The sequence below is a fragment of the Miscanthus floridulus genome, unplaced genomic scaffold (genome assembly GCF_019320115.1).
Source record: "Miscanthus floridulus cultivar M001 unplaced genomic scaffold, ASM1932011v1 fs_222_1, whole genome shotgun sequence".
Classification (NCBI taxonomy): Eukaryota; Viridiplantae; Streptophyta; class Magnoliopsida; order Poales; family Poaceae; genus Miscanthus; species Miscanthus floridulus.
The window spans coordinates 14,427-39,072 of record NW_027096405.1 but is presented as its reverse complement, the minus strand read 5'-3'; the positions used below and the strand labels follow the sequence as shown (position 1 = coordinate 39,072).

Here is a 24,646-nt window from a genome sequence, read left to right as displayed (position 1 = left end):
CCCGAGAGAATATCATGAACAAGTAGCGATAGTCCTCCGACACAGTGACGATGACCCTAGCTTAGGACGGTTCGAGCTCTGGGTTGCGACCGACGAGGCCCATCTGATAGTGGTGCAGCAAGTGGTACAGGAGATCGTCGAAAATGAGCGTGCACACGCCATCAAGGAGATCGGCGACGCCGCGCAATATAAGATCTCAGTTGACGGGTAAGCAGCAGGGGTCGTCCATGTGACTGTCTTGGCAGAGCGCTGGGAGGAGCGGGGTCGATGGGCCAACAAGGAAGTTCCTCATGTGAAGGCAGTGGATGACGCAGTCACGCAACTGGCCTCACTAACTAGATGGCCTAGGGCGATGATGCTCATGCCCGGCAGGTGGGAGATGAACTCGTTGGTGCCCTGATCGAAGCTGAGTAGGAGCGCCATGGCATTTTATGCCACCTGTAGGTAGCGGTCACTAGTAGAGAAACGACTTTTGATCCACTTCGAAATTTAGCTTTAGTCCCGGCATTTTTTACGCCCAGGACTAGAGAAACCTTTAGTCCCGGTTGGTGTCTCCAACCGGGACTAAAGGTCCCTGCCCAACGGCTACTGCGCTCGGCACAGTGGCAGGAGACCTTTAGTTTCGGTTGGACCTTTACTCCCGGTTGGAGCCACCAACCGGGACTAAAAGTCCTCCAACCTTTAGTCCCAGTTGGTAACACCAACCGGGACTAAAGGTAGACCCTTTAGTCCCGGTTGGTAACATCAACCCGGACTAAAGGACCCTTTAGTCCCGGTTGGTAACACCAACCGGGACTAAAGCTTGAAACTGTAACCGGCAGTCTTTTGAGCCGGGACTGACAGCATGCTGTCCCGGTTGCATTTATTGCCATGCTCTAAGCTCTAAGCTCTAAAGCTCTAAGTTTTAGTGCATTTATTGCCGTGCTTTATGAGCTGATGGCCAGCACTGAACTTTTAGTCCCGGCTGGTCCGATGCAACTGAACACGACCAAATCAATTAGTCCCGGCTGGTATTATCAGCCGGGACTAAAGGTCTTTTAGTCCCGGGCGTTTACAGGAGCCTCGATGGGCATAAAATGCAGTGGATGACGTAGTCACGCAACTGGCCTCGCTGACTAGATGGCCTAGGGCGATGATGCTCATGCCCGGCAGGTGGGAGATGAACTCGTTGGTGCCCTGATCAAAGCTGAGTAGGAGCGCCATGGCATTTTATGCCACCTGTAGGTGGCGGTCACAGTCGTCGAGGAAATGTACCGAGGTGGTGCGCAAGAAGAGATGATATGGAAGGAACTGGAGGGTGCATCAATGGCGCTCGAGGAGGTGATGAACAATCATAAACATGTGTACGCTGCATGTGCATGGCCACTAGTTTATATGAGTTCTTTCTATTAGACATGTATATGTGTGTTGTCCACAATGTCTTGTAACACAAGATGTGTACAACACTTATAAATGACTAATACTTTCTTTGTTTATTTTACTTCGGGTAGCCATAATATTCATGTACCACTATCTATCATTCTCCGTTTGACATTTGTTTTCTACTCTATTCTGAACTAATAAACTTTTTTGTTGTGCAGACACCTAGTGTTCGTAGTTTCTACCAAAATTGCTTCTTGAAGAGGTGGATTCCGGATGAGAACAAACATGTGAGAAATGACATGCACATATCGAGTCCAAAATGGCACAACATTCAATAATTAACTCTAACATTCAAGAATTAACCCTTTCAAGAACAAACTCCCTATAGTAGCTAAAGATCTCGTCTCATTGGACTGCCTAACCCCGAGAGAATGTCACGAACATGGAGCGATAGTCCTCCGACACAGTGACAATGACCCCAGCTTAGGACGGTTCGAGCTCTGGGTTGCGGCCGACGAGGCCCATCTGATAGTGGTGCAGCAACTGGTACATGCGATCATTGAAAATGAGCGTGCACACGCCATCGAGGAGATCGGCGACGCCGCGCACGATGAGATCTCAGTTGACGGGTAAGCAGCGGGGGTCGTCCATGCGACTGTCTTGGCAGAGCGCTGAGAGGAGCAGGGTCAGTGGGCCAACGAGGAGGTTCCTCATGTGAAGGAAGGGGATGACGCAGCTGGCCTCGCTAACTAGATGGCCTAGGGTGATGGTGGTCATGCCCGGTAGGTGGGAGATGAACTGGTTGGTGCCCTGATCGAAGCAGAGTAGGAGCGCCATGGAATTTTGTGCCACCTGTGAGTGGCGGTCGGAGTCGTCAAGGAAGCATACCGAGGTGGTGCGCAAGAGGAGGTGATATGGAAGGAACTAGAGGAGGCATCAATGGCGCTCGAGGAGGTGATGAACAATCATAAACATGTGTACGTTGCAGGTGCATGGCCACTAGTTTATATATGAGTACTTTCTATTAGACATGTATATGTGTGTTGTACATAATGTCTTGTAACACAAGATGTGTACAACACTTATAAATGACTAATACTTTCGTCATTTAATTTACTTCGGGTAGCCATAATATTCATGTACCACTATGTATCATTATCCGTTAGACATTTTTTCTACTGTATTCTGAAGTAATAAACTTTTTTATTGTGCAGACACCTAGTGTTCATAGTTTCTACCGAAATTGCTTCTTGAAGAGGTGGATTCCCGATGAAAACAAAGATGTGGGAAATGTCATGCACATATTGAGTCCAAAATGGCACAACATTCAAGAATTAACTCTAACATTCAAGAATTAACCCTTTCAAGAACATACTGCATAAAGTAGCTAAAGATCTCGTCTCGTTGGACTACCTGACCCTGAGAGAATGTCACGAACATGGAGGGATAGGCCTCCGACATAGTGACAATGACCCTAGCTTAGGACGGTTCGAACTCTGGGTTGCGGCCGACGAGGCCCATCTGATAGTGGTGCAGCAAGTGGTACAGGAGATCGTCGAAAATGAGCGTGCACACGCCATCAAGGAGATCGGCGACGCCGCGCAATATAAGATCTCAGTTGATGGGTAAGCAGCAGGGGTCGTCCATGTGACTGTCTTGGCAGAGCGCTGAGAGGAGCGGGGTCGGTGGGCCAACAAGGAAGTTCCTCATGTGAAGGCAGTGGATGACGCAGTCACGCAACTGGCCTCGCTGACTAGATGGCCTAGGGCGATGACGCTCATGCCCGGCAGGTGGGAGATGAACTCGTTGGTGCCCTGATCGAAGCTGAGTAGGAGCGCCATGGCATTTTATGCCACCTGTAGGTGGCGGTCGCAGTCGTCGAGGAAATGTACCGAGGTGGTGCGCAAGAAGAGATGATATGGAAGGAACTGGAGGGGGCATCAATGGCGCTCGAGGAGGTGATGAACAATCATAAACATGTGTACGCTGCATGTGCATGGCCACTAGTTTATATGAGTTCTTTCTATTAGACATGTATATGTGTGTTGTCCACAATGTCTTGTAACACAAGATGTGTACAACACTTATAAATGACTAATACTTTCTTCGTTTATTTTACTTCGGGTAGCCATAATATTCATGTACCACTATCTATCATTATCCATTAGACATTTGTTTTCTACTGTATTCTGAACTAATAAACTTTTTTATTGTGTAGACACCTAGTGTTCGTAGTTTCTACCAAAATTGCTTCTTGAAGAGGTGGATTCCCGGTGAAAACAAGCATGTGGGAAATGTCAAGCACATATCAAGTCCAAAATGGCACAACATTCAAGAATTAACCCTTTCAAGAACATACTCCATAAAGTAGCTAAAGATCTCGTCTCGTTGGACTGCCTGACCCCGATAGAATGTCACGAACATGGAGCGATAGTCCTCTGACACAGTGACAATGACCCTAGCTTAGGACGGTTGGAGCTCTGGGTTGCGGAACTCCCATACTGCAAAGTATACTCCCGTACTAGGAGGAGGATTGAGGAACGCGGATTAAGGATGGAAGCAAAGCAAGACATCGCAGACGTATCGCACTGAAAAGTGAAAACAGAAATCGAAGGCACGTACAATTCGAAAATGATAGAGGCATCGAGCGAGGGAGGGATCGAGGAACTCACAGTGACGGGGAGATCGATGGCGCAGACTGCGGCGATGAGCTCACCTCCTGAAGCGGCGCCAACGCGGGCAGTGTCGCCGGAGGTCGGAGCAGTCGAGGCACCTCCAGTTCGCGGCGTCGGAGCACGCGGGAGGGCTTCCGATTCCGAGAGCCAGGGGGAGTGCGGAGTGCCACGGGGTGGCATAGGTGGAGCACGTCGACGTCAGATGGTGAAATCCTGCCGCACGCCGCGGCCCGCAGGCCAAGAGCTGACGCCATCGCTGATCGCTGTCGCAGGGTGTGAAGCGCGGCGGCGGCGGCCGGGGCTTGGAATTGGGGAGGGGTGGTGTCCTAGGGTTTGAGGAGGGTTTCGCTTCCTGCAATTTTTTGGGATAGTTTTTTTTTTTGGCACACAAAACCGTTGATGTCACGGCAGGCGAGCGAGAGAGAAAAATATTATTCATCAAATTGCCCTTTTCTTCCTTTCCGGTGACTCCTAACGGTTAAGGTTGTCAGTGAGTCAGTGACGGCGCAAAGCATGTCAACAGTCCAAAGGTCTAAGTCCAAGATTACGTTGTGGCCACAAGCTTGGAACGAGGAAGTCGACCAAACTCCAAAGAGTCTGTATCGGAGTAGACTAGACATACATGTTATAGAGAGACTAGGAGATGGAAAGACTAGGCATAGATTGCTAATAATAAAAACTGGAAGAAAAGTGTATGTAGTGTTAGGTTAACATTATATGCATGCTATATATATAGTCGGTTTTTCTCCTTCACGCAACAGTGTAACCAAACTCACCCACCATCTCTATGCCCGCAACCTTCATCAATGCGAGTCCGGCCACCCACTATAGTGATGCGCGGATTTATCTTCTTCTTATTTTGCTTCTTCTACTACCTAAAACTGCTCCAGCCCACACCCCCGACCCTCTGCTGCCAGCCAGCCACCCCGCCGCTCCTTCCCCACCCTCCCCTAATTGGAATCAGAGGATTCTCCACCACTGCCCCTGCCCCGCCGCTGGCCTCGCCCACCACTGGTGGCGACCGGTCATTGACCGCACTGCCCACCAATCTTCCTCACCGGCCAGCCTCCGCCCTCCTCTAATCTCATTCGGAGGAGGAATATGTTGATCCCTCGCCCCTTGCCACCGACACCGCCCTACGGATGTCCTCTCCATCGCTCGCACGATGGCCCCCTGTCGTCTCGCTACCACCAGTAGAACCGCCACCACCGCCGGTCCGGCTGCCACCCCGTATCCCTCCTTCTAAGCCCGGAGAACACTAGAGGTTCCCCATCGCCGCTCAGAAACTCTAACTTGTACAGTTGCCAAGAGGAAGACAACGCTTGCTAGTTCCAATATAATCACGCATCGACACATGCTTGCGCATTGGCAACGTCTGGATCGGATTTTTCTTGTTAGGCTGATTTTGTTGTTTCGTTCTGCTTCTAGTCGCGCACCTAGAACATCATTAATTAAGTTATGTCTCTTGTATGCCATATTTTATATATAGGTAATGTCTAATTTTACTTGTCAAAAAATGGTGCATTTTAATTATTTACTTTTTCTTTACAAAATTTCAAGCCACTCAGATTTTCTATTGTTCTCTATGACTAATTAATTTGTAATTAATTCTCTATGACTAATTGGAAAAAAGGCGATCCATATTGGTTGCTGCTACGTAAAAGCCAAGCAAGCTAACTACCAACTGACCTAGGAATGTAGTGAGCGCACTTCGCCACTAGCCTTTCTGGGCTTCGACATGCACAGCAAACCAGCCAGTATATGCTGATGCTACCCAGCCTTTGAGAAACAATGGATTGCGATAATGAACTTCAATTACAAGAAAGCAATTGTAATAACAAGTAGTTCCAAATATGTACATCAATGTTACATAACTTCAATGTTTATTACAACAATGACCCTAGCCTTTATATTACAAGAGAGGAGAATGAGAAATAGTTCAATCTAGCTAGCACTTCAACATTTATTTATATGATTACATAACTCAAATTGTAACAAATAGTTCCAAATATGTACATCAATAGTTACATCCTTTCTCTAAATAATATAAAATAGAAAATCTATTTTATATTTTACTGTGGAATACAAAATAAAACAATACACACAGCATTGGAGCATCTCTATATAAAAAATAATCTCTAGACTATGTATTTTCTCTCCGTGCAAATGTCTTCAGTCTACAAAGAATGTAACTAAATCCTATGCAAGTATTCATCTGCTAAATGGATTCCAAATTCCAAACTCAGCAGTAAAATCCATGCAGCTAGCTAAGCATGAGTGCAACCACCATCACACTGAAACGGTATGTATAACCTCCAAAAGGGACTAGGTCGTAGCTTATACATGTGTATCAAATCTGATCACGTAAAAAGTGTTACAACATCTCTTCTATATCCCCTAACTATCAGCATCCGTGGGACGTTCACGACAAGCATATCCATATACTCCATGTAGCAGTAGGCCGGGTGGTTCAGAGGTGGTGGTGGGAGGCTCACCAGCACCACGGCCGCCATCATGGAGTACTTGACGATAGTTGTATTCAGCTTTAGCATCGTATAGAGGAACTTCTCAACCTTCTCTTCATTTACCACGACTTGCCTGCCATCCTCCATCAGTGGCCGCCCTTCTCTTTGTGCAGTCTCCTTCATCTGAGAAAGGTATGCTCTGATTCTATCCTGAGCGCTTGCGTATTCTTCTTGGGGATTCTTCTTAGCATTAGGGCTGATCTCAGAATGTGCTTCCATTGACTTCATGGTCACAACAATAACCTCAGCTTGCATCCGCAGATCATACAGATACTTTTTAACATCAGCCTTTAGCTCCTCAGCTTCTGTACCCTCTTCTGCTATGCAGAATACCTGAATCTTACAGCTTTCAAAACCATCTCTGGCGAGTAGGAGCTGAGACAACAGAAGCATTAGTCCTCCATCCCTCACAATCCAGTATAGGTCAATGGTCCCATACAGTCTCTGGTACTCATTAGGCCACTCATCAAGTCCTTTCACAATAACAATAGCCTTGTTAGCAATAATGCAGTCATTTATGATGCTGATAAATGATGATGGTATCTGTGTTATTAGATTTTCGCGACGCCATATCTCAGGATAACGCATGACAACAATATTTGGCTTCAAGTTGCCTAGGCCCATTATCTGAACAATGCTGCGGAAACCGTCAGATATTGAGCGAGCAACGATAATCTCAGCAACACCCTCACAATGCTTATAGTCAATATAGGCACTAAGTTGACGGTAAGCTGTATTTGCTTCCTCAGCTGATTCATGGTAGTCACCATCAATGATTGACACAAAAATCGACATGCCACGGCCCTTTTTCTTCATGCAATTGGCAAAATCTGCAAGTTTTGGATGGCACGGGACATTTTCTGGAAGTTTACCCCAAGGGCGGCAAAATATAAGAGGAATGGGGTACCAATTTTTTGGATGTACGTTATTTGCTGCATGAAAATAATGATAGTTATATAACATGGAGCTTGTAGCTCAGCAAAATAATGTTTATTTTCCATGCAAAAATATTCTACCTCCCAGCGATCGGAGGCTTCGCAGAGCCAGTTGAAAGTATGCACTTTTAAATCCATCTCCCCAGTCACCAGCCTTTCCTTTTAAGCTGACATAGTAGTAGATAAGGCTTGCGAGGGCAAGGGAGACCACGGTAAAAGTCCATGAGATCATAAACATGATAACTGTATATTTAGGGGAAAATTATCTGTCATTAAACTCAAACTATACAAAATATTTTATACAGCTCAAGGATATAATTATTTGAGACATAAACCTTTGAAAAAAACAGATAACAGTTCCATGAACATAAGTTTCAAATTGTGTACACTTGTTTTGTGATTCAGTCTTCAATTTCTACATGCTTCTAAAGATGTTATTGCAATATTATTTACAGATTATAACATGTATACATATATTTTCGATAAAATATGGTCACAAACAAAATTATAGGAATGAAGAAGCATACCAATACATTGAGATGCACCGATCAGCGAAAGGACCCAGTGGTGTATCTTCCAACGAGGGCGCCAGCTAGGAGCATCAAGGAGATCCAGCAGAAAGCATGACAAATTAACACCAGCATAACACAGAAGGAAAAACATAGTGATAGTAGGTGTAATCAGATCCAGGTTCCCGATCACAACACAAGCAATACATATGAAGCTTGTAAACAGAGTTGCCACATGAGGCTCAGACCCTTCGTAAGCCTTAAAACAGTTAAGAATGGGAAGGATGTCATCATTCGCTATTGCTGCAAGTAACCTTGGAGCCCCGGTCAAGCTCTGTAGTGCTGCACCCAAAGTGGACAAAATAATTCCAATATAAATTACTGCTGGACCAGGCCAAGCAATTGCTGCAGCAAGAAGCCTGCATATATTAGGCATGTTTAGGAGCTGACTACACAAGATGAATAGTAGCTAGTCTGAAGAAACAACACAATGTACTTTATGAAATTGGAGAATTCAAGCTTTCAACATTCAAATTGTGTGATCATATTATAGTATATTAGATCACTCTCCCTACAGAATATGAGTACCTACTACTAGTTACATTCAAATTCAGTGGTTCAGACTTCAGACACATAAACAGCTGCTGCATTTCTGAATTAGTTTTTCCCCTTAAATTCCAAAGGCAAGAAAATGGCACTCATGGAAGATTTAAGCATGTTCCATTTCTCATATGTAGCACTTCACATGACAACAACAGAGAAGAAGCTGCAGCAACAATATTGCTAGCTAAATTCAAATAACCACCAGAGTTTGTCAGCACTCCAGCAATCACAGCAAAATTGAAAAAAGAAAGATTGATTCTTTAGCAATACTCTAATAAGCCATTTATTCAAGTAGAAAGGTTTAGGTTCCTTGCACCAAGTGCAGTAGGATAGCAAGAGTGCTAAATGCCAACGCATGTAAAGCATCCACCACTTCCCCTTGATGTCACAGATTCAATAAGCTAAAGGTATCTACCACTAGGAAACATACTATCAACAGTCATTAGAATGCAAAACCAGTGATGCTATATTTCTAAGGAATATGGAACCTGTCAGTTAGAAGCTCTTCTCTTGTAGCCAAGGCTCCAAAAAGAAACACAGATAGCAGATACATCAGTGTAGTTGAAAGGGTAGCACTTAATGTTCCAACTGGTATGGAACGCTGTGTATCTTTCAGTGAAGCAGACCGGTTTGAACCAGCCATGATTCCAGTAACTGCTGGGAAAAAGAGTCCTAACAATGCACTGAAAGAAAAATAGAAAACTGTCAGTAGGTGTGCATTGATTATAGATTAATAAATATGAATGAGACACACTATTATGTCACGAATTGGAAGGTTTCAAAATATAAGTGTCAAAAGCAGAGAAGGTCCTACTTAAAATCCCAATATATTGACCCATTTGGATCAGGAACCCCAGCATCGTTTGTAGGTTGGTACTCTGAACTCCAGTTCTCCGCAAGTGTAACGATACTCAACCCAGTGATTCCCTCTATAGGAAGGAAATACATCAGTAAAAGTTCAATGCAAAAAAGAATACAAAAATAATAATAATCAAAGGACTACTTACTTGAAGCACCAGGCTCTGGTGCAATGGAGACGCCAATATAAATGCATAGTATTGAGAAGAGGACTGGTACTAAGAAAGCAGGTGCAACCTTGTTGATAATTTTGACACCGCCAAATACAATAAAACAGAGTAATATGGTCACGACGACACCATAGATCTGGAGGTCATGCAGACTAGGTGTTGATATAGTTGTTGCACCACTTTTTGTTGTACCATTTACTAATGTGTTGTTGACCACTGTTACAGTCTCTGCTTTTAAATAAAATTTCTACAAGTTAATTTAAATAAAAATATTACATAAACAGAACTTAGAATGAAGAACATGACCACTGCAAAAGTAAGCTAAACACAAATTCAACACTTCAAAGAAAAAGGTTCCCTTTTGCTACTAACGATTTGATTTAAAAAAATTGCACTTCATACAACTGTAACAAATAATCTCCTAGACATTTCTTTAGTAAAAATAAATTATTTATAATCTTTACTTGCACCTCGAATTATCCCAACCCATGAGAAATATGAAAATGTAATTTTCCTATCCAAACACCACAAATATTAGATATTTGTTGCCCAGGCACTTCCTAAGATTGGTTTTGAGCTAGTGGATATTGTTAGATTACTGTGCTACTAATCCCTTTGGTCTTTGTGCTAGTCTTTTACTGCTATTTAAGTCAGCTGTACGCCACCCTATGTGGCTATGTGAACAGGCCCCTTGGGCCTCTATATATTGTAATCCCCTGTGTAAACATAATAAAGGATGCTAAGCCTATTGGCTTTACTGTCTATCATGGTATCAGAAGACTAATCTGGTCCTGTACCCTTTCCCCTGCTTCCGCTTTTCCACCGCTCGCACCCCGCGCCCGCCTCGCGTCGTGCGCGCGCCTCGCGCTCCACGCCCCGCGCCGCCGCGTGCCCCCTCGACGGACGGCCGTCGCGCGCCCCTCGTCGGCCGCTGCGCGCGCCCCGTCCCCTCTCCTCTCCATGGCTGCTCCTCCATCCGGCGGTTCGAGCTCCAGCGCCCCGGCGGCCGCCGCCGCGGCAAAGCTTCGCGACGAAGCCCTCGCCGCCGTCAAGAAGCTGGAAGACGAGGCCGCCTCCCTGCGGGACTCTAACGCCGAGCGGTCCCAGCAGCTCCAGGAGGAGGCGGCCCTCCTCAAGTCCGCCGCCGATGCTCAGGAACGCGTCCGCGCCGCCGCCGCCGCCCTCGATGCGGAGCGCGAGCAGGCCGACGCTCTGGAGCGGCAGGCCTCCGCCCTCCGCGAACGGCTCCGCGCTGAATCGCTCCGCGACGACGCTTCCGATGACGACGACCTGCGTTCTGTCACCTCTGAAGCCGTGGCCATTGCTCGCCTCCATAGCCAGGCTGCCGCTGTGCAGAACATCAAGAATTTGATTCCCATCGTCCTCGACCTGCAGTCCTCCAACTACTCCAAGTGGCGTGGCTACATCCTGCTCGCCCTCGGTCGCTTCGCCCTGAAGGACCATGTCCTCAGCGATGTCGTTCATGCCCACGATGCGGCGTGGTCTCGCATGGACTGCGTCGTCGTCTCGTGGATCTTCAACACCATCTCCCCCGACCTCCTCGACGTCGTCCACGAGCGCGACGGTATCCCTGCTCGGGCGGCGTGGCTCGGCCTCGAACAGCAGTTCTTCAACAACCGCGAGTCACGCGCCATGCTGCTCGACGCCGAGTTTCGCACCCTCTGCCAGGGCGCCCTCTCCATCGACGAATACTGTCGCAAGATGAAGAATATGGCGGATGCCCTTGCCGACCTTGGCGAGCCCATTCTGGACCGTACGCTGGTGCTAAACGTTCTGCGCGGACTCAATGAACGCTTCCAGTTCATGTCGCAGCTCGTCACTCGACAGAAGCCTTTTCCCTCTTTCACTGATGTCCGTGCTGATCTCCGCCTGGCCGAGCTCATGCTAAGCCTATTGGCTTTACTGTCTATCAGATATAACAAAAAACGGGGGTCACAGAGAATTTTACAGTAGGGTATTCCACATACAAAAAAAAAGTTTCAATACAAATATGCAATATATTGGACCATAAGTTCATAACACAACGACCATAACAAGAATACAATGCAGAAAAATTAGATTACAGTGATTGACTCTAGATTTTATCAATCAAGATTTCAATTTGTTCTAAATTAGAGAAGAAAACGAAATCTGAACATAGAAGCCTAGAGTTTGGACTGGAGAACAGATCTGGGAGAGATAGAAGCTGAGTCGAGCGAAGCTAGGAGGGGGTACCGAGCCACTGAGGGAGAGGGGTACTGCCGTGCTGGCTACTGTAGACACTGCAGTGACAGCCACTGAGGGAGAGTCGAGCAGACAGCAGGGTTGAGGGGGAGCCGAGAGAGGGGTGCTGGCTGCACTGTGACCACTGCTTCTGACTTTTGAGTCAATGCGCCGCAACTCGCCTGCTGAGGTGTTGTGTCACGGAGGAAGGACGCCGATTTGCCAAACGGGAGAGCGGAGACAGGAGAGGGGATGTAGTTTCTAGTGACTTCATGGGCTGGTAGAAGGTCGACTAGGCTTTTGGACGAATTTACAACATGCTGTACAATTATTGTTAGACAACCGTGTATGGTGCATGGGCTATTTGAGCCTTTATGGTTAATTATAGATTGATTGATATTATATTAGACAAGGAGATCCCACGGTGGCCATGATTCTATAAACCAATATGGCCCTCCTTGCCTATATATGTAACCTGCCTATTCGCCTCCTAATCAATCTATCAATTCCAATTGCCTTCAATTATATGTATATATTTATATACATATATTTATTTTTTTAGGAAAAATTTGGGTATTCCATGGAATACAGGGGAATACCCCTAGCTCTGCCCATGGGTGGTCATTATAATAGCGTATCCATCTGACTTGGAGACAAAAACAATGAAAAATCACATCAGGATCCCTTGACCCTTTCCGCCACAATTGCAACCATTCGACAAATAGTGCCAAAGAAACATCCAGATTCCATAGTTTACCAAACTAGTATGACAAACTTGCAATCAAATCTAAATTTAATTGTTGTTCCTATCACCAAGGGTAAATAGACTTTTTCGTTTAAATTTAGTAGTAGCTATTTTTATGGGAACATACGACACATAAAGCGCATATACAGACAAACTATATGACTAGCATGTTAGCATTGCATGTATCTTTCACAACACTGGACATTCAATGATAGAACTGTTCATTTTATGGTATTGTCTTTCTAGATATACAAATTGATCATCCACACATAAAAATATTCATAAGAAAACCAAGAGAAAACTTGCTTGAGTACCTTGAAAGAACCCAGCTGACGGAATAGCATCTAGAAATGTTTCTACAGCTCCCAACACATACCTAAAATTAGGGATCACAAATAAGAACATAATAGGTCATAATATCTCCATGGGAGAAGGCTAGCAAATAGAGAAAAATACTAATGCATCCATGCACTCCACTCATAAAAGAATGGAATTATATGCTCAAGGTTGCTATATCTGAAACTTGATTAAGCTCACATTGCAAGAACCAAGATTCATTTTTCACCATGTAATATTATAGTTATTTCCTCCTTTAGTCCTAAATTAACAGTTATTAATAAGCATGTTATAAATTCTCAAGAACATATGCGAACATGAGGGTTTTGCACTCAACCACAATATTGCCAAAGGTCTAATTTGATTTGTTGAGCTTTGAGTAGCATTTTTAGGAACCCAACTCATAGAAGATCAGGTCACCAGGCCATATATGTGCAAGAAAACAAGCAATTCAAACCTAGTTATATGATGTTGAGTTTACGTTTTAGTGAGTTGTGGCAACCTTTGAATGTAGTTCTGAAAGTGCATCTAGGCCCTAAGTGGGATTTGGTGGATTGAATGACACCACGATCATTGGACTAATGTAATTGATGAGATCATATGCAGGTACTTAGTCCTAGGTTGATTATTGTGTTGGACTCAAATGAAATGCAAATGAGAATTGAGTCCAAAAACTGACTGACAAAATGAAGAATTGACAAATACGTGGAAATAACAAAAGAGGCATGCTTTGATAAATATCAATTGGTCTCACACATGAGGCTTTTTCATTGTATGAAGATATTGAAATTGTGACTTTGAATTGATCAAGGATTGTTGGTATCAAAGTTTGATTGATCTCAAGATTGATATTCAAGTGAGGATCACAGTATTGAAGAAATGGAATTCAGTTGAGTGCTTAATGTTGATTCATGACATGGTGTGATTTGAGGATGGCTCGATAGGATGAAGGTAGCAAGAAAATAGCTTTGAGGCACTAAGCGAAGGTGAAGGGCAAGTGATTGCTTGGAGGACGAGGTACCATGGCTAACGTGAAAAAGAGAGTACTTACATTGAGATAATGAACTAATCGAGCTATGATGGCTCATGTTATATGCAAGATGAAATCATTGTTAAATCATCTGAACAAGTGACTTATGGATAAAAAGTGTAGTCTTGATCACATGGTTTGGAACATCCTAAGTCACAAGCTCAACCAGGACATGCTCCTGGAAATGGCAATGTTGAAGGCCCCTAGATGATGAAGATTGAAGTGATCGCACAATTTCAAGAATTAGAGGCTCAAGTATGAATTAATTGCATATATTTAACCTGAATTATAGGTGTGTCGTACTCAAAAGAGATGCAACATTGGTTACTAGACAAGGCCTAAAAATGCTCAAATCAAATCTAGAAAGATACTCGAGTGTTAAACATTAGTTTTAGAAAAGACTGGATAAAAAGCTGGTAAAACTAGCTAGCGCACGTTTGAGTAGCAATGGCTAGTTTTGAAAGAAACCGACTAGGCCAGTTTAGACTGACTTTAACCCCAACAGCTATTTTATGGGAGTCGAGTATTTGTACATACTCATCCCCTCCCACTTTGAGGGGTTGCCGATGCCTTCCACGTCCATCTAATTTTCAGAAAACCTTGAGAGCATCGTATATTCCTCCCTTCATGCGCCTTGAGTCTAAGTGAGATACCCTTTGGATTAGAGAGTGAGCTTTGAGTTGTGTGAGCATGAGTTAGAACTTGGGAGCTGATTCCAAGCTTTGAGCACACTTTGTGGCTGTGTCAAGCAATCACTGAAGCATTTGTTACTCTTGAAGCTTGGCTCCTAGATGGCTAGGCATTGTTGGCAAGCACCCAAGGCTGTGGAGTGTAGTGGGATAGTTTGTGAGGGCTACGATCTTGCCCTACAAGGGAAAAGATCAACAAGGGAAGTGGTAGTTTAGAGAGACTGGACATGAGCTTGACCTTTGCGGCCACTCAATGGAGATGTAGGGTCCAAGTAGAGGACAGTTTGTGAGGGCTGTTGGTATAGTTGTTGCACCACTTATTGTTGTACCATTTACTGATCGTTGTATCTTGTTTTGATTTGTCTCACTTTCATGATTCTACCACCTCTTTGTGCTTTCAATTGTGCCTATTTTGTTATGCTTTAACTTGTGACTATTTGGCTGTGCTTGTTTGTGACTGTAGGAGCTTCATGAACCAGTCAAGCAACACCTAACAAAGCAGCACACCAAGTTTGGTTCATGATAAAAGAAGTGTGGGGGCGTTCTACATTTACATATGCTTTCTGCAAAAATCAGACAAGTCAGTTTCTATAGACCTTGTGAAATTTCTTTAAAACTGCTAGGTTAGAAAGTATCTTAGAGCGCTCAAGAGATCCATCATCATGTGAAGACAAAAGTTAAAAACCCAAAGAGGTTGAATTGAAAGAGTTTTGAAACAAAAAATAAATAAAGCACCAGACAATTGACCTTAAAAATTGACGATCAACTAGCAAGCACTATATTATCTGTTGCACTTGCATCAGATTGACTTACACAAGAAAAATAAATTAAGGTCTTTGAATGTTACAATTAGGTCCTTGGGCCTTACAAGTCGGTGGACCTGAGCATTTGTCGTGCCGTATTGAAAAAGGCCGGTGTTTTTGGACCACAAATCCATGCCCACTAACCCAATAACTTCCATATAGGCATAGTCGGGTCAACTCTTTTCGAGCTAGGACCATGCATGGGAGGCTACCCACTAGTTTTTAGTTGAATAATAATTAAAAGAATTGTTCTGGGTTGGTCTCGGACCATGCTAATATTTTCGGGTGTGCTTCTCACTATCCAAGCCCTCAACCCCACAAGCTCCACCAGTTTCATATCACCACGCTCAGTGCTACCACGGCACCACACCACGCTTCTGAGTTGCACTTGCAGCAAAAATCGCAAATGGAAGAGAGGAGGAGGCTTAGGCGCTTAGCCAAAAAGGTAAATTGGTTAAATTGTGTACCAATCAGCACTTGAATTTATATTCATTTTTTATCCTGAGTCGCTAGATGAACTTGTGTACTAGAAGATTCTTTTAGCTTTAAATTAAAACTATTGTGGCTGTCTAATTTTGCTTGTATGTTATATATATATATTTATATGTGCTGTTTTACCTAGCGTCGTTATTATTAGTATGGTAAATATTTACATGCGCTACTTTTATTATTATTAGTATGGTCTTTTGTCCCGCCTGGGCTCCACAAAATAGCATGGAACTATGTCTCGCCCAGGCTCTACAAAATTCCTGGCTCCGCCACTGGCCACGATGACAACACGCCCTCAACCCCTCATCATGGTGGCCTCATGTGGTGTCCTGCCCCATCGTTCAACAGCGTCAACGAGGCACCCTAACCCATATCGCCTCACCTAGCATCCTGACGCGCTTGATTCCCCCAGCACTATGGCTACATACACATTTTTTTTTCTCCGATTCATCTTGTTTTGTTTTCTATGATTAATTTATCAGTCAAATTCGGTTGGAACCAAAGACTAAATCCTGCCTAGTCTTGAGTTTTTTCAAGAACTGGTTGGTTTACAATTTTGGGTAACCGATATTTGCAAATGATCGAGAAAACGATCAATTTGGTCTAACCGAATGCCCAGGTCTTTTGATATGGGGTCATAGACAACCATTAATGGATTCGCCAAACCTCAGAAATCTTGTGTTCCCTTTGTGCTCCATGTAACTATGCTTCCCTTGTGTTTTTGTTTTTGCCCCTTCATGCTATCTCTTGTGTTTGTTATGTGCACTAGTGCTTGTAGGTGCTCCAAGACGTGGGCTTCATTAAGACATCATCTTCACAGTTGTAGTTATCAATCCATCTAGAAAGTAGCTTCTAGTTTGCCAGTAGTATCTTCTTAGGGCTAGGCTGTTTCTTGTCTTGCTAGTTGCAGCTAGAGAAGCACCTAATGCTTGTTCTTGTTGTAGGTTTGCACTTAGGTACATTTCGAGTTGTAGCACTAAGTGAGTTACTTTCTTGCAAGTTTATTTCTTTATCTTGATCACTTGGGTGCAAAACCAAGTGAGCAACAGGTTACGAGTCATGTTCCCACAAAGTTCTGTAAAAAAATTGTAGATCCACCAATTCAGTCTACCCCCATCTAGGTTATCATTAGCAAATCAAGATCATGTAACACCCTAAAATTTGCATGATTTTAAAATAGGAGAAAATGATTTAATTATGCATTTTGTGAGCAAATAAATTTAGAAAAATAATAACTTTGTTAAAAATAAAATCAAATGTAGGTCTACATACATGTATGTGCATACATGCTGCTGCATATTTTACTTGTGATGCTTTGGTTTGATTGAAATTTGCAAAAGAATTTAAATTTGAAATAAAATTGGATTTAAAATGGTGTTTAAGAAAATGGAAAAGGAATTGGAAAATGGTAAATCATCTTCTTCTTCAATTTAGCCTGAAGGCCTGCTCCTCTCCCCTTTGCTGGCTAGCTATGTTGTTTCTGCCCTCTCTCTCGCGTGGCCCGGCTCCCTTCCCTCTCTCTCCCTCGGCCTGCCTCTGCACCCTCCGTAGCCAGCCAGTTCGGCCTGTTGGCCCAGCTAGCGGCCGTCTCTCCTTTCCCCTCTTCGCCGCCTTGGCACCGTCCCATTCCCACCGGCCTAGCCAAAGTTGAAGCCGTGTGGCAGCGTCCCTCTCTTTCTCTGCGACTAACACGCCGGGACCACCTATCAGCGCCATCCCCTACCTGAGTCGTCGTTGCGCCGGACTCCGATGCCGCCGTGGAATCCGTCTTCGCCCTGTTTCCTCGCCTTAGCGTGTGCGCCACGCCCGAACCCCTCATAAATACCGCCCTGAGCCATGCCGCACCTCCCCTGCCTAACCCTAGTGCACCGCCGCCTCGTCCCAGAGCTCGCAAGCGCGCTGCAACCCTAGCTCGTCGCCGTCCGCCCTGCCAAGCCGCGCGCTGCCTCCATCCGATCCGCGCCGCTGTGACCTACCTTGGTGAGTTCGTCGTGTCTTCCTCTTGCTCCCCGTGCTTTCTTTTTGACCGATGATGTCCAAAACGTCATGAACGACGAACGTTGGCGAGGTCCCCTGCTTATTCCGACCATGCGCCGCCATCTTAGCTCACCGCCGGTGACTCTCTTTCCTTCCCCTCAAATCTGAGCCGTCCATCCTTGACACGACGGCTCAGATCAGCTTATACCCCTTTGGCTGGGGATTTTGCTAAAGAGTCCCTGCAATTTTGTTAAAGAGACCCTCTGTTTTCTGCAAAATTAACCCGCAGTCCATGGTGCACTCCCAGAATACGTTTTCGTTTTCTGAAACCGTAGTTTCTTTCTAGTAGATTCAAAATGTGTTTTCGTCTATTTATAGTTTTGCCACTATTTTCTTTAGGCCATAACTTCTCTGCTTTAACTCTGATTTGATACATTCAAGTTGTGTTAGATTCATAATTTAGTAATCTACATGTTCATCCTACTGTTAGATATGTTTTCAACTTTTAAAATTCGAGGTTAGATTTGATCTATTATTTTAATAAAGGAAATCTTGTTTAATTCATAACTTTTTAATTTTAGCTCCGATTTTCGTGATCTTCATGTTTGTGTGTTCGTAGCAAGACGTAGATTTGTTTTACAAACTTTTCATCTTGATTTTATGCTGATTGGTGTACTGTTCTAATCTATAGCCTTTGTTTGCTTTGCATGATTGCTTCTGGATGCTTGTTTGTTGCTGTGATTATCGAGTATAGACAGTGAGCAATTCATGGGTGATCAATAGTACTACTTTGACGAGCAGGATCAGTAGAAACACTTTGCTCAAGGCAAATATAGCATGGGATTATCCTTGTTTTCTATCAACTTTAATACATTTAATTCATACTGCATGTGTCACCTTGATAGGGATTTTCTAGAATTGAACTTATACCTTGTCTCCTATGGGATATGCATTGGGTAGCTTTGCCAGTGCTCAACTAAACCGTGATCTTATAAGTTGACTAATGGTATATGCAATAAACATTAAAATATGACTTTTTAGCAACCTAGAAACAGGGGGTTAGGGTATTTAGCTACTTTCTAAATGCTTCAGATTCCTCTCTCTAAGGACTTATCTGTAAGTGATTATCCGGGACTTACAGTATATCTGTAAGGGCCACATGGCTCTGGCTTTAGCTCAGTATGAGGACCTTTTCTAGCTTGTTAGTGGTTACCTTTATGGCGTAAGAATGGCTTGACGAATCGGGTATAGGACAACCTCTACTCTTATGTGTATAGCCATGATGGAATTGTGTCATTCGACAGGAGGGTCCTATGTCTGTTTGCCAAGTGAATCTAATGGCCCTAACTTATTAGACGAACCTTTGAAAGGCTTCATAGTGAACCCTGCCTACTCACCTTGGAAGTGTTTTTGGAGTAATTAACCCGGGCATATGGGTATCACGACTCACAGTGAAAGTGTACAACCTCTGTAGAGTGTAAAACTGGTATATCAGCCATGCTCACGGTCACGAGCGGCCTTGGAACCCTTATGAAATAGATGATCACTATTACTGGCTTGTTTATGCTATTCATTATTCATGTTTACATTGATCATGTGTTTTACTATGGGATTAAAACAACTTGTTGCTACTCTTATGCTAAAATTGTGACAATTAAAAGTTGAATGTTGTTAAACCTGTGTCAAGCCTTTTGAGCCTCATGAACCTCATGTTACACTTATTGAGTACGACACGTACTTACGCTTGTTTACTTTCATTATTTGGATAAAAATCCCGGATGGGTAATAGATGGCTATGGTAATGACGACTTTCCTGAGAATTACTAGACTTGTGGTCAACCAGTTGACGTATCTGTGATATGGAGCTTCCACGAGAGATTTTTCTTTATACTTTCGCTACATTTATGTGAAGACTCTGTCATATTATACGTGATATAATAAACACTTATGATGATACTGTCTATAATTTGTTGGCTTATGTGTGAGACTGATCTCTGGGCGCACATAAGATTATGCATCCCATTTTATCCTTAAAATCGGGTGTGACTGATCCTTTCAATTATATACACCTAACTATGATTAATGATTTAGGGGGATTTAGGCCCTGAGGGTCACATATCATTTCTCTAACATTCACATGCATGTTGAGAAAATTAAATAAGCACGTGAACTTACATAGCTCCAGCTACTGCATTTCCAAGGAAGAAGCACAACCCAATACTAATCCCAACTTCTGGACCAAGTGCACGACCAATTAGATAGTAAGGGCCACCACCCTGAGAATAAAAGAAAATATATCTCACTCTATAGGTGTTCAAATTTCTAGGCCATCCATTCAAATACAACAAATTGTGAACTAATTTATTTATTTTTAAACAAGCGGGTGACAGAGAAAATACAAAGAGGATATGGAAAGGCAAATAATTCTAGTAAATTTTTAGATTTTTTTTCTTCTAATTTTGAGATTTTCATTAAATATTTTTACTATTTGTTAGATTTTATATTTTAACCTCACCGTCTCACATATTTCACAAACATAGAACAACTCATTGATTTGCAAATGTGAATTGTAACATACTTCAAGAAACTTCACCTACCACTAACTCTACCCATATTCAGCATACCTTCATTGCTCCATTTGTTGCAATTGCACTTAATGACAATCCAGTTAAAAATGTGCATGCACCGCAAAATGCGACTAAAACAAGTGACTGCCATATGCCTCCCATACCCACAATCCTGTGGTAAATAGAAATAAATTGTCAATTCTTGAACATTGGAATATATTGTTAGTTTGTCCATAAGAAATAGACAATGCCATGAAGCACAAATTTCAAAATGCCAAAACTTCTTGAAACTAAAAATTTAAACTATTGACTTACTATATCTAGATTTGGTTATAAGATTACAACCTTACCATTCTAAGGTTTTGGTTAACTATGAAAATAGATCGCTGCTAATGACTAAACAGATAGCAAATGTAGCACAAAGGATATTTGCCAAAAACAGATAGTTATATTTTACATGATACTTGATGACATATGAAAATATGAATACAGTAATGAAAGCTGGTGTGCTTAAGCTGGAAAACTATCTAGAAACTAATGCAACACATACACAATAAAAACGATAGTAGAAGTATACCAAGTAAAACGAATATAATATATTATTCCCAAGATGTTCTGCAGACATGGAATAAATACACCCATCAAGGTGCCTTGTTTAGGCTCAGTTTCCTATACACCAAATAAAATAAATGTAATTATCAACAGAGTTATGTTTATGAAGAGTTAAGTGTTTTGCCCGCATATGGACCAAAAAACCTTAGGGAATCCAATGGCTATCTCAACATCCTCACTGTCCCTAGGGCTAGATGTTGCCTGAGCTTGTTCTCCTGCCATACTGTTCATAATCAATTAGATAAATGGCACGTTCCTTTTCATTTGTAGAGTAAAATAAATAGCCTTAGGTTTCTAGCCATTTCCTTAAATATCAAGTGGTTAACAAAAGAAACACAAAGTGGTAACAAAAACACCCTAATATCTAGTAAATGTGGTGAAAATAGTAGAACAAGTGGTCATACCTCTTGAGTCCCAAAATATTGACTAGAGAGTCAAAACCAAAGAGCTCAAGCTTTGAATCACTTTGACATACATTAGGTACAGCATGACCATTTGAAGAAGCCATTTGTGTTCTTGGGTCAATACTTTGATTAGCACTAGGCTTCATGGCCTATCATATAAAGAATTATATATAAGCATGTAAGTTCTTGCACATTTCACACCAAAGCCGAATAGTTTTCTTTTCAAAACTCATAAATGGATAATAGAGGAACATGACCACTATCTAGAATAATTGGAGAAGCTTAGGATGGCGCTACATTGTTATACTACATTAGACTTGACGACGGTGAAAGTATTGGTGCAATATCAACCAACACAAGGAAAATTGCACTTCTAGTCTAGGCTCTAAGCTTGCATAATTCCTTTAAAGAACAAGTGATCAAACCAATGTCATTTCAAAGTATACAGCCATGTGTCCAAACTAACATGCCAAAAAACTCCATTCATTCAATTTAAATCAAACAACAGGTCTTGTTCAATGTCCTACATAATTTAGTTCGCATAATTTTTATGGCCAATGGGCTCAATACAAGAGAAAACGATAGGGTAGTATTTCAATTTATGGGCTCTTTATCGCAAGCCCTAAACCAATGTCGACAAAGCACCATGGTATTAACTCAAATTACTAAAAAGACAACTCCATGCCTTGGGTTCCTAGCCTCACTTGACCCATTCTGGATCTCACATCTGTCGCCCCATGGCTATGGCATCAATTGATAGCTCCCTCCATTGGCCTAGGAGCATGAGGGGATCAATGGCATCAATGAGGAGGACCCGGCACCAAAGCCATGCCTTGGCAAGCAGGGGTCCTGGCTATTGTCCATGGAGCTTGGCTCATCCGCTATGGCACTTAATTAGGTGATAGTGTACCGCTAATTTCCCACACTGTTTAAAAAAAAGTCGATGTAATATTAGGTAGCAAGTAGGGGATGCAATGGGTAATTTTGGTTTGTCTAGGCATTATATTGGACATAGGGACAGGGTAATTGAGATGTATGGTGAGTGCAGCAAGCTATTTCAATGTTGTATCTATCCATGTTGCTGCGGTAGATATTGGAGATATTAAGCTATTGGGATGACGGTTATGTTCTAGGTAACACGCATAAGTGCTTACCACACATGTTTTACTGGGGCTTTGATGTATAAATCAGTGACACTGGTTTTAACCCACTTGCCTAATGAGGTTGAGATAGCAGCCAGAGTTGTAAGCTTTTTATTAATTTTGTTATCAATGGTGGATAGGCCATCGGGACATTGATTTAGGACGAAGCCGATCGGTGCTTGATTCTTGACAGATTTCTTTGCTGGATATATCCTTGAGCAACTCATTTCCCCCATGTCTCCAATGGGTATTGCAATAGGTGAATTATTGTCAACAGACCCGGACTGCCCATACGATCCACACCTGGCACTCATGCAAATTCCGCAGATTCGTTGGTGCATGTTGAGTGTGTTGACATATGAAAAATGACATCTAACCCATCTTCATATTCCAATGGTGCATGCCTATACTTCTTACAAGCTGGGGCCACCCTCTAAATAAAAGACAAATGTCAATCCTTTTGTAAAAATTAATGCTCATCAACTGAGAAAAAATAAACATATACTCGTGTATACCTTAATCTTTCCATTCCACCACTCTTCAGTTGTAGCAATAGTCCAAATTTTAGGGTCACCCCCTAACCTCGGGGCATGGATTTTCAAAGTCTTTCATGCTCTGTGTTCAGCTCTGAGGGCATCTATCCCACCTATTTCTATGTTGGCCACGACGGTAGGACCCTGCAGTTTGTTCTTCAAACTTCAACAGGCTCTGTGTGTAACCTTATGGCCTGTTCTGGGTAGCTAGCGATCTCTTCCAAAACTATCTCTATCCACGCTCTATGTGCAATGGCATCCAATTTTGCAGTGGCTTTCCTTTTTTTTTTTGTCCCTTTTTCCATCTATACAGAATTATCATTGCAACCAGCCAATATTACTAACTCACTAACAGGCTTCCGGCATTCATGAAGATGAGAAAATGAAATGTACATGACTACACAACAATAAACAGGGTGTGCTTACACAGTTGAACTAACAGACAGTGCATGGAAATTTCAGGGGAAAGGAAAGAATTCAGAACATAGAAGGACATGGCTGGCAAATTCAGAACATAGCAGGATATACCATTACTAAACAAGTTAGGCATGTTGTACGATTTGCTACTGAAAAAAATGATTCTTCCTAACATATAGCCAGATGAATTAATTCCAGTTGCAGTATCCAGCGTCATCAGCTTAGCTAGAGCTACTAGTAATCAATCTTGTGTTTTGTCTTTAAGCTGCAGTTGTTAAGGCCAGTCTTAGTGGGGATTTGTGTTGGAAACAGTGTGGACTAGTTTCATTCCCATAAAAATCATTCTACTTCCATGAAACTCTATTCATCAATATTATGTCATATCAGTATATTTATTTAATGCTCAAGAAACTCACGTGAAATTCTCAAGGCAAAAACTGTAACAAGTTAATGCACAGTTCTTCCCATCCAAATTGCAGCAAGGAGATTGTAAGTTGTAACCTCTGAGCAACGCCTTTCCAGATCTGATTGGGAGACCAAGGAGGAGAGGAGATGCTCACGTACGTCGGCTTTGCGGCAAGGAGTGGGCGGAGGTCCGAGGTAGGCCGGCCGGACTCGTCTGCAGCAGCAACGTCGGAGGCGGCCGGAGCCTGACGATCTCTACGGCAGCGGAGGAGCGGGTTCGCCGTCACCTCTCCCAGGAGCCCCGGTCAGGGAACGGATGAGTGTATGTACGTGGTGGCGCCCTGCGACCTGACCGGAGGCGCCGGGCGGCGCCGGCCAGCAAGCCCTAGCAATTCCGGCTGCGGGAGAACGCGAAGGGAAGGAAACGCACAAATGGCATGCAAAGTTTGTTTTTAACCGGTGGCAATTGTGGTAAATATACTTAGTTTTGCCAACTCAAAATCAGCCGCACAAAGCTCCTCTCCACCCAAACCAAAATATAAGCCGAAAAAAGCTCATCTCCAGTCACTTCTCACTTAGAGCAACTCCAAGAGTTCATCTAAAATTAGTAGCCCAATTTCACAGTTTAGCCATTATG

General features: G+C 43.1%; 1 protein-coding gene across 4 annotated transcripts; it reads right to left on the bottom strand.

Moving 5' to 3' along the window:
• Positions 1–6,338: 6,338 nt before the first annotated feature.
• Positions 6,339–24,437, bottom strand: LOC136530857 (cation-chloride cotransporter 2-like). Of its 4 annotated transcripts, none has more exons than XM_066523568.1 (13): positions 24,021–24,437; positions 21,513–21,661; positions 21,253–21,331; positions 21,074–21,165; positions 20,554–20,668; positions 20,105–20,205; positions 12,920–12,981; positions 9,617–9,868; positions 9,424–9,538; positions 9,098–9,292; positions 8,025–8,425; positions 7,579–7,740; positions 6,339–7,494 (listed from the first exon to the last, which is right to left on the bottom strand). In XM_066523568.1, the coding sequence occupies exons 2-13, from the start codon at positions 21,656–21,658 to the stop codon at positions 6,398–6,400; spliced, it is 2,817 nt and encodes a 938-aa protein (XP_066379665.1). In that variant the 5' UTR covers positions 21,659–21,661; positions 24,021–24,437; the 3' UTR covers positions 6,339–6,397. The 4 variants fall into 4 exon arrangements, with proteins under 4 accessions (XP_066379665.1, XP_066379668.1, XP_066379667.1 ...); XM_066523571.1 differs by having other exon boundaries at positions 9,617–9,865; XM_066523570.1 differs by having other exon boundaries at positions 24,165–24,437.
• Between the last annotated feature and the right edge of the window lie 209 nt (positions 24,438–24,646).

Bases quoted from the DNA above. Each gene is read 5' to 3' on its own strand.
- LOC136530857 (XM_066523568.1), bottom strand. From the start codon at position 21,658: ATGAAGCCTAGTGCTAATCAAAGTATTGACCCAAGAACACAAATGGCT. The intron at 12,982-20,104 runs GTAAGTTCACGT...CCCTAATTTTAG, and splicing joins AATGCAGTAGCTGGAGCTAT to GTATGTGTTGGGAGCTGTAG. The intron at 8,426-9,097 runs GTTCCATATTCC...TAATATATGCAG, and splicing joins GAAGAGCTTCTAACTGACAG to GCTTCTTGCTGCAGCAATTG.